The sequence below is a fragment of the Lepidothrix coronata genome, unplaced genomic scaffold (genome assembly GCF_001604755.1).
Source record: "Lepidothrix coronata isolate B3197 unplaced genomic scaffold, Lepidothrix_coronata-1.0 Scaffold291, whole genome shotgun sequence".
In the NCBI taxonomy this organism is placed as follows: domain Eukaryota; kingdom Metazoa; phylum Chordata; class Aves; order Passeriformes; family Pipridae; genus Lepidothrix; species Lepidothrix coronata.
In genome coordinates, this window is record NW_016690471.1 from 526,416 (window position 1) to 536,088 (window position 9,673).

Genomic DNA, 9,673 nt, shown 5'->3' on the forward strand with positions numbered 1-9,673 from the left:
TGGTATCCAGGAGGAGGGTGGTGGTATCCAGGAGGAGGGTGGTGGTATCCAGGAGGAGGGTGGTAGTATCCAGGAGGAGGAAGGTGGTGGTATCCAGGAGCAGAGCTGCTCCCAGCGGTGACAGGCTGCAAAAATAGGGCAGAATGATGTAAATCCTCTGGTTTGGCCACTGAGATGTTCGGGAGGCTGTAAAGGGGTGATGGGATGGAACCTTTGAGCCTCACTGGGAACTCTGTGCCCTCAGCCCCCGCTCCTGGCTCTTTAACTCTGGAGTTTTGGGTCTCCCCTCCCTCTCCCCACAAGGATTTCGCTCCATAGGGCAGGAACCTCTCCCGGGTCACCTGCCCAGGAATCCTCCTGCCCTTTCCTCGGGCCCCACCCCGAGGCACACCTGGAAAACCATCCCCTGCCTCATCCTAAAGACCCCATGGCTCTTCCTCTACCTGCGCCCTCCTCCCTGCTCGGCATTCCCGGGTTTTTCCTTTAACCTGCTCCCGGCTCGGCATTCCCGGGTTTTTCCTTTAACCTGCTCCCGGCTCGGCATTCCCGGGTTTTTCCTCTCAGGGTGGGAATCGCTGCAGACAGGGACAAGACAGCCTCCTTGTGTCTTGTCCCTGGAATGTGCTCACTCAGCCCCAGCTCCCTCGGGCCCTTCCTGCTGTTTATTCCCGGTCCCCTCGGAAGGGTTTCAGCCAAGAAAAACCCTCTGAACCTCCCGACACTGCCAGGACATAACTCAGGGCTGCTTGGCCTGGACTCTCCTCCCTGGGGCTGGCGATGTCGACATCATCTTTTTTTAGCTCCCAGGCTGCGTTTGCAGGGCTGGTTGTTAATTATTGCACAGCTTTGCTGCTTTTCCACCTCCAAAGGCGAACCCAGGCGTGGATTTGGGACGTTCCTCTGCCTCAGCCCCCCCCAATCCCCTTCCCTGTCAAGGGGAATAATTTATTTAACAGCCAGAAATAAGAACTGTTGGTAGTTTGGGGCTGGTTTTGCTCCCACTTTTGTGTCACACTGATGTGTTCCCGGGTGATAAAAGAAAGGATAAATCTTGTTTACTTGTTTACATCCCGTGGGAATGCTGTGCCGGGCCGGGTTTCAGGCTCCTTCCAGGCCAGGCTGAAATGGGCTGTGCTCCCCCTGTCAGGCAGCTGTTCCCTGGAGCTGCTGCCCACTTGAGAGGCAGAATCTGCAGTGCCTTGGCTGAAAGGGTGCCAAGGATTGGGGAGGGAGAGGAGCCAAGGATTGGGAAGGGAGAGGAGAGGGAGGGAGGGAGCAAAACCCACAGCGAGGAGAGGGAGAGAAAACTGGAGAGGGGGAAGCTCAGCTGGGGGATGACACGAGGGGGTTGGAGAATCCAGAGCAAAGGGGAGATTCTGGGTGAGCTCAGCAGCTCCTCTGCCTGGGTTTGGGGGCTGTTGAGGCCCCCTGACCTCTGAGTCATTTGGATGCAGGAGGATGAGCTTTGCTGTCTGACCCAGCAGCCCTGCCAAAGGGCTTTTTTTTTTCAGGCCAGGCTTGCAAGTTGGAAACTCCTTGAGTGCCATTTGTGGGGTGTTAGCAGGGCTGGGGCTTTCTGCTGTTGCTCTTTTTTTTTTTTTTCCTTTCTAAAAACGACCCTGTAAGCAGCGATAGGAAGACGTTTGAATTATCTGCATATCAGATTAAAGGCCTGTGAATTAATAACTTCCAGGTTATTTGCTGTTTTGGGGAGCCATGAAGTTGCTCTGCCACGTGACAGGGAGAGGAAATAATTTAACCCCAGCCTTGCTCTTGAGCTTCTCCCTTGCCCTTTGGGTTCATTCCCTCTGGGCTGAGAGTCACAAAACTTCAGCTCTTCATATCCTAGTGGAATAAAATGTGCCCTCAGGCACGTGGTGGGACTCTTGGGGGTGCTAAGAGTTGGACTCAATGGGGGTCCCTCCCAGCTCAGCATATTCTGCGTTTTGGGCCCGTTGTAGGAGTTTATTTTTACTATTTCCCCCCTCGACGGGAGGTTTTGCGCCCCAGAAGTCGCGGTTTTCCTCTCTCTCGAGTTTGCCCCTCTCTCTTTAGGCAGCCCGCTGTTGGTCTCACCCGGGTCGGTGCCTGATGGACGTTGTTAATCCCAGGAAGTTTGTGGCTTTTCTGTGCCCGGGGAAGGGGCGGGGGGTGGTTTGGGCTGTGCTGGCAGAGCATCCCCGGCTGCTGCTGCGCTGCAGCCCGACCTGCTGGGCGCTGGGGATCATTGCAAGCCCCGTCCTCCCTTCCCCGGCACTGCAGCAGAACCGACCTCCTGCCAAAGAACTTCCCGCCTTCCAGTCGGTTTTGAGCACAAGTGGCGTTTTTAGTGGACCATTAATTTGCTTTACTGCGCGTAATTAGCAAAAAAACTGGAGGCTGAGCGGAGAAAATGAGGCTTGGAGCGGATTCACTTGTCAGGCGGCCAAGACCTGTTTTGGGTCGACGTTTCTAAAACAATGATAAATCGGCTCCTCCTGTGTGCGGGGAGGTCCCTCCCTTTGCTTTTGACCCTCGAGCCGGGAGGGGAGACCCGTCCCGCTGCTAAAACACGGCTCAGGCAGAGCCGGGTCCTGCTCTCGCCGTGGCCTTGGCTGCCTCCCGAGCCAGGGAACGAGTTGTTTTCCTTCCGTGCGTGGTTTCCACGTCCAAAATAATAATTCATATATATATTTCTTAGGCAGGATAAACCCTTTGAGATCTGCCTGTAAAGAATTTTCGGGGTTTGCTGTTCATAACTCTGTGGGTCCAGCCCGGGGAGGGGGGGTGGATGTCAAACACGTGGATGTGTCTCACCGTGATGTGCAATAAGAAAACACGGATATTCGAGGCAAATATAACCTTATCCAGGCCCTGGCACTTCTGAGGGAGTCAACAATGGGCGTGAAGGAGGTGCAGAAAACCTGCCTGCACCAAACCCCTCAGTTCTTTCCCATATTAACCCCGGGGGGTTTAACCACGAGGATCCAAACGGGAGCCGACGGAGCCCTTTAAGGCATTGGGGAAAAAAAAAAAAAAAGGAGAAACATCATACATTTCCCAGCACATAAATGCGTTTAAAAAGGTATATAATTTATAACAGCAGCGTTGACAGAGCTTTAACTACACTACAAGAGCTAAACTATAATATATTTACATGTGAGTGGTGCTGACTGGGTGGGCGCGTCTCTGTTGATGCGTTTTCCATGTGATTCCTCCATAATTTCCGCCAGCGATTGTAGGAAAAGGGACATTAAACCCCGAGTATTGATAATACTTTTACAGCTCTGCTTTGGGGAGATGCGTTGCTGCTAAATTAGTCCCTGAAAAAAAAAAAAATCTAAGAGATATTAACACTGTCAGGCGTGAAGGCAGATGGGATTTGGATCAGGGACCTTTATTTGGAGCGTTTGATGCTGAGGAGTCGTTACTTGGAGAGCAGGAACTTTTTGTTTTCCTGGAATATTAACTGGAGTTGGGGATTTTCCTTCCACTCTGGCACCGACGAGCTCATCATAAAAGTGTAAATGGGACCCGCCTGGTATTGATTTTTCCGAGGCTCTAAAAAGATGCTTAATGAAACTCTGGGTACCTGGATAAAGACCTTCACTGAATGCAAACTAAGCTTAATTGCAGTTCCCTTAACAAGCTGCTGAAGATGAATTTTTTCTTTTTTTTTTCCTCTCTGACAAAGCCCTTTCACCTGTTTAAATTGTTTCTCTTCCTGTGTGTGCCTGGATGCATTAATTCAACTTTTTTTTTTTTTATCTTTTCACCTCCCTCTGTGAGACCCAACTGCAGCTCAAAGGCAGGAAAACTTCCTTACCGGTTTGTGCACGGAAAAAATGTTTTAGTCTCAGGGAAAATTGATTTTTGAGGTGTCAATGAAAAGTTCTAGTCTTGAAAAAAGAGTGACTGTCCCTCTCCTGCTTCTGCAGAGGGGAGAGATGGGCGTGGAGGAACGTTCTGGCTTTGCACAACTGAATTCCAGCAAAGCCAGAACCCGAACTGGGGTTTTTCTGGTGTTTGTCCCCAGAACTGCAGCTCCAGGTCCTGCAGCTCAGCCAGAGCAGTGGCAGGGCTTTGAATTTTACTCCCCAGTGCTGCAGGCCCCTGATTCAACTAGGAAGGGAAGGGGCAGGTTATTCCCTGGATTGCAGAGAGCGGGGTTGGTGCTCTGAGGTTGTGGAGGAGAAGCAACAGCCTGTTCCCTGAGCATGGAATCATGGAATGGTTTGGGGTGGAAGGGGCCTTAAAGCTCATCCAGTTCCACCCCCTTCCACTCTCCCAGGTTGCTCCAGCCTGGCCTTGGACACTTCCAGGGATGGGGCAGCCACAGCTCCTCTGGGCAACCTGTGCCAGGGCCTCCCCACCCTCCCAGGGAAGGAGTTTTCCCTGAATTTCTTAATATCCCATCTGTCCCTGCCCTCTGTCAGTGAGAAGCTGTTCCCCCTTGTCCTGACACTTGCAAATAATCTCGTGGTGACTCTTCCTCCTGTGGGTCCTGCCTGTTCTCCCTGTTCAGAGCCCTGTTAGTGCCAAAGAAGGTTCTTTTTGGTCTCTTGGTGTTTTTTTCCTCCCCCAGTGCCAGGGCTCTGCCAGAGGTTTTGTCTCTGCCTGATGCCAGGTCTGGGTGACCTCCCTGGGTCCTGCAGGACCTGGTGTGGCCTCTGTGACCTGTCCAAAGGCACTGGACTTCTCCTGGAGACACCAGGGACACATCTGCCCCCTCTGGAATTGCTCAGAATTGAGAAGTATGAAAGAAAAGTATAAATCTGTGTTAATTCCACAGAAAGCCTTCAAGCTTCCCTGCTGCTGCAGGAAGTGCCAGGCAGCTCAAAGATGGGATAACCTCATCTTTCCTGTGCCACAAAACAAGAAATCCAGGTCTTCAACCCCCCTGGGGGACAGCAAACAGTGCCAGGGGAGCCCCTGGATGAGGTTTAAGCCCAAGAAACCTCTCGCTGTTTCCCTTAGAGCCAATCTTGGTTCTGCTTGTGCTCCAAAGAGCGACAAGTCGGGGGATTTTGCTGCGGATTGGAGCAGGAAGATGGAGCAGCGCTGCGTCAGGTGCAGGGTAATTATTTGCCGGGGTTCTGTGCCTATTTGGTTTTTATTCCCTGTGTTTTCATTAAAAGCTAATGAGTTTTTTCTTCATCAGAACAATAGCTTGGCCCCTGACAAGTTGTTGGTTATTTTTTTTTCTGCTTGGACTCAACTGGCTGTTGCTGCTCCATAAACTTTATGGAGAAAGTGGATTAAAGCACAGAGAAGTTCTGGTGATGCAAATCCAAATGGAAAAGCCATAGGATTAGTTTCAGGCAGCAGAATTTTTTTTTTTCTTTGGTTTCTGTTTTGTGACTCAGAGGTGGTGTTTGAAAACATTCCTAAGGGAAGCAAACACTTTTGTTTGGGTTGATTTATGCCGCAGCAGCTCGCAGGGTCCCGGCTCTTGCCGTGCTTGGAAAGCTCCCTGGATGGGGAGATTTTTATAGATTTTGATTCTTTTCTAGCTGAATTATGTTTGGGTGGATTATGGGTGAGTTATATCGGGGTGAACCCCCCGGTTTCCCCTCCTGCACAAGGGATGAGGACGAGCATATTCCATGTGTGGGAATTGCTCTGGGACCTGGGGCTCCGTGGTTGATGTGTGGAACAGCTTCTCTTGGTGTGTGGAGCAGCTTCTCCTGCTGTTCAGGAGAACAGTAAGTCCTCCTGTGACTGATTCCTGCAAGGAACTTTGCTGCTGGGGGCCCTTGTTCCCGTTCCAAGTGGTTTAGTGCAGCCACGCTCGGGCGCTCCCCGAGCCGGGCGCTCCCCGAGCCGGGCCCGGGAACACTTTGCTCGTTATCCCCATAATCCTGCACCTGGATCTCGTTAGGAGGGACCACCTGTTACCTCCGTGCCGCTCTGGAAAAGCGGATTTTAACACAGCGTGCTCGGGCTGGGAGAAAATGTCCTTTTCCAGGGGCTGAAGGGGCTCGTGGAAGGTGTCCGGTCGCGCCGGCGCATCCCGGTTGCACAGCACGGGGAGGCTCCTCCTGGGAACGAACCCCCCGTTTCCCTTTGGTAGCAGCTTTTTATTAGAGCCTTTTTGTAGGGCTGAAACAGGGAAGAAACATCCCCCTGTCACACCCAGCTGAGCTGAGCACCGAGAGGACTCGGCCAAGGTCGGGCGGTCATCGGAGCGCTCAGGGATGTGCTCGGAGCCTGCTCAGCAGAGCAGGGCTTTGTCTCTGCTTTTTAACCCCTCACTGGGTATTTTTTCCCTCCTGGAGGTGCCTGTGTGAGTTTTGGTTTCTTGCAGCACGCAGGAACGTGCTTGGCTTGGTCTTCATGGCCCAGAATGAACGTGTGGGTGGGTGATCCCTGGGATCCCGTGGGATCCATCGGGAGGGATCGGAGCCTGCCCTTTTGGGGCCAGGGAACCCTCAGCTCCTCTTCTTGGCACGAGGAGTCAGCAGTGCAGATGGTGCTGCACGATGGCACCTCCCCAAAGGAGAGGAGTTATTTTCTGAATTTCCTTTTTTTCTCTGAAATCCGATGGTTCCACCCTGAGGCTGCTGGAGGCAAAGTGGGAATAGAGCCGGGAAAGGGTTTTATTGCTGCTTGGGCTCTTCCCCTGTCGGGGAAGCTGTAATGGCTTCAAGGATGGACTGCCAGGGACCCCCGTGCTGTGTCACTGACCCCCCAAAAGCCTTTGGTAAATCCCAAAGTCAGATCTCCCATCGGATTTTCAAGACCTTTGAGCTTTTGGTATCAAGGAGGCTCTGCCGGTGTCTGGCACCGTGTGATCTGTGCTTGAATGAGCTGAGCTGGGGGAGGACAATCTTGTGCATTATGTTCTTCACAGCCAGGTTGTTCCTTTGCACGAGGAACTGGAAGTTTTCTTGACTGCAGGAGCCTGGGGGGGGTCTGAGGGAGCTTCAGGTTGTTAAAAATAAACCAGCTCAGAAATATTGCGTCGGGTCTTTCTGCAGCTGAGGCTTTAACAGCGTCTCCACTCTGGTTCTTGGAAAGGGGGGGAGAGGGTTGGAACCTCCCTGCCAGGCCCCTGGTGCCCTTTCATCAGGGCTTGATTTAAAACTCCTCTGTTTGCCGAGATAAAACTTGGGTTTAGTGTTTGAGCACAATTAACATCAGCTGAAAACTCCCCTTTCTCGCTGTTTGGTGCGTGTTGAATGAGCAAGCAGCTGTCTTTACCTCTGCTATCAGCAGTCTGGGCTCTGTGTGCTCAGGAAACATCAGCTTGAAAAGACCCCTTTTCACTTTGTTTGGGGGTGAGTGGTGTTTTCCTTTCCAGGTAGGCCAGGGCTCCGTTTACATTAAAATTTGCTATTAACATCTGTCACTGCGGTGCCTCGAAGTGCCTCTTGCAGAAAATCCAATATCAGTCGCAAATTCCCCAGCAAAAAAAAATTCCCTGCCCCATCCAAGGGTGGGGATGGAGCAGCTCCTGCCTCCACACCCAGATGTGGGGCTTTGTTAATCCGTGTGTGCCTGCCTGGCACGGAGTCAGCCTCTTTATCCCTGTCACTCTTCAATGAAGGATCTCAAAGCTTTTTTCCTAAAACACAGGGAGATTATTCATTCTGGTGGAGCAGGTGGCACAGTGCTCTGTTTTACACGTGGATGATTTATGGGGAGGTTATTTGCTGAGAGTGAGAACAAGGAGTTTTGATGTACTTCTGATAGTTTGGCCCCCAAAAGTGGTGTTTTCAGCTCCTTCCTTGTGTGCCTTCCAGGAATGGAGGCTGCACATATCCAGCAGGAGTGTTCTGGCAGCAGGAATGCACTGCCTTGGCCCTGAGTGATGGATCTGGCCCTAAATCCCTTAAAACCCACAAAAGTGTTTTGGGGCTTTGTGGAGAACTTCGGTGGGAGCTGGGAGGAAACGCAGCAGAGGCAGGAATATTTGGGTTGGAGGACGTGTCCACTAAAATCAGGCTCTCTTCTCTTTCTAGGGGAGGATCAGCATGATCCTGGCTTTGGACAGGACAGTTCTGACGAAAATCAGAGCTGCAGTTTGGCCCCTTCCATGACATCCCTCCCATCAGACCTGCAGGAGGATGGTAAGTCACTGATGGTTCTTGAAGTTCTTTGAGTGGAGAAGGTGGAAAGCTGGGTGTGATCCCTCAGGACTTCCTTGTCTTCCACCCATCTCACATGGTTTTGGTTTTGGGTGCTTTTGGGGTTTGTTTGGTGACTGGTACATCTCTTTGTCAATGACCATGAAATGTTGTGATGACCCTGATTTTAATATTTTGCAAGTTTTCGTGTGTTTCTTGATCATCTCTGTACAAGCTGGGCTTGGTTGGTCTGTTTTGGATTGTCAGTGATGGAAAAAACGCGGAATCTTCCCTGGTGTCCAACATTTCCCAGAGTTAACGAGTGACTTAGGGGCGTTTCTTGGGTGCTCAACCTCCCCCTTCAAAGGGGCTGAGCTAAAGGGCACCGAGCAGCCTCGATTTCCCGATTAGAACATCCTTGCAGGAAGAGGGGAAACGCTTAAAAATTTCCCAAGCTGGCTCTCGTCGTTATCCAAATTTCCCTGATTTCTCCAAGTGTGAAAATTCATTTTTTCTGGTTGTTTTTTGTTTGTTTGCTTGTTTGTTTGTTTGTTGTGGGGCTTTTTGCTGCCACCCTCTCTTCTCCATTCAGCCACCCTGGAGCACCCACCCTGCCCCTCCTGTGGGCTGGGAGAGCTCCTGGATCCCGACGGAGCCCTTGGGGTGCTCAGTGATGGAAAGGGTTACGGGGGGATCCCTCTGCCCACAGCCAGAGGGATAAATTGGCCCGTTGTGGGAATGTTGTGGGAACATCCTCATCATTCCTGGGGCCTTTTCCCACCACCAAGAGGTTGTGCCCTTCCCTGCAAACCCGCCGTGCCGTTAAACGCCGCCTCTCCCACCTTCCTGGTTTTCCAGCTTTGTTAAATCCAGGCTCGAGGGAAGGAGTCTCCGAGTGGGATTGGAGGGTGGGTTTGGAGGGCAGGGAGAGCCCAGCAGTGTGAATTCTGGACAGGCTTTTTTAATTTTGGCTGCTCTGGGCTTGGCGTGGGACTGGGAGAACGTTCGGAGCCGTCCCCCGAGGGAGCGGGAAGGGATGGAGTGGGCTGGGGATGGTTTTACTCAATGAGCCGTGGCCCCGCTCCACGGGCTCGTCCCCGAGGAGTGATTAGGAAGCCAATGTTTGCACAGGGCTGGGAAGCACCGTGGAAGTCCTGAGGGCTGTGGTAATTCCTTAGGATTTCTTAGGAGACACTCCCAGCTCCGCTCGGAGCGCTGGGAGACGGTTTTGTCCCGGAAAGTGGGAGCTCCCTTTGCTTGCTCCTGTCAGGGAGATCCCAGAGTCCCGAGGGGCAGGAGTTCAGCTGGAAGAGGGTGGATTTAGGTGGGATATTAGGGAGAAATTCTTCCCTGTGAGGGCGGTGAGAGGCAGGGATGGATTTCCCAGGGAAGCTGGGGCTGCCCCATCCCTGGAAGTGGCCAAGGCCGGGTTGGAGCACCCTGGGACAGTGGAAGGTGTCCCATGACAGGGGGTGGCACTGGATGGGATTTAAGGTCCCTCCCAACCCAACCCATTCTGGGATCCTATAAATTGTGCCACTTAATATTCAGCTCCTTCAGGGGTTGCTTTGTGAGTTTGGGTCAGTGGGTTTATGGGGGTGTCTGTGGGTACAAGGGGAGTTTAG

General features: G+C 52.2%; 1 protein-coding gene across 1 annotated transcript in view; it reads left to right on the forward strand.

Annotated features, from left to right (window-relative positions):
- The window catches only part of SKAP1 (src kinase associated phosphoprotein 1), a 153,883-nt gene that overhangs the window by 23,204 nt on the left and 121,006 nt on the right, over positions 1-9,673 (forward strand). Inside the window, exon 4 of the mRNA XM_017837092.1 lies at positions 7,944-8,051. Within this exon, the coding sequence (XP_017692581.1) occupies positions 7,944-8,051 (108 nt within the window). The remainder of the gene's footprint in view (positions 1-7,943; positions 8,052-9,673) is intronic.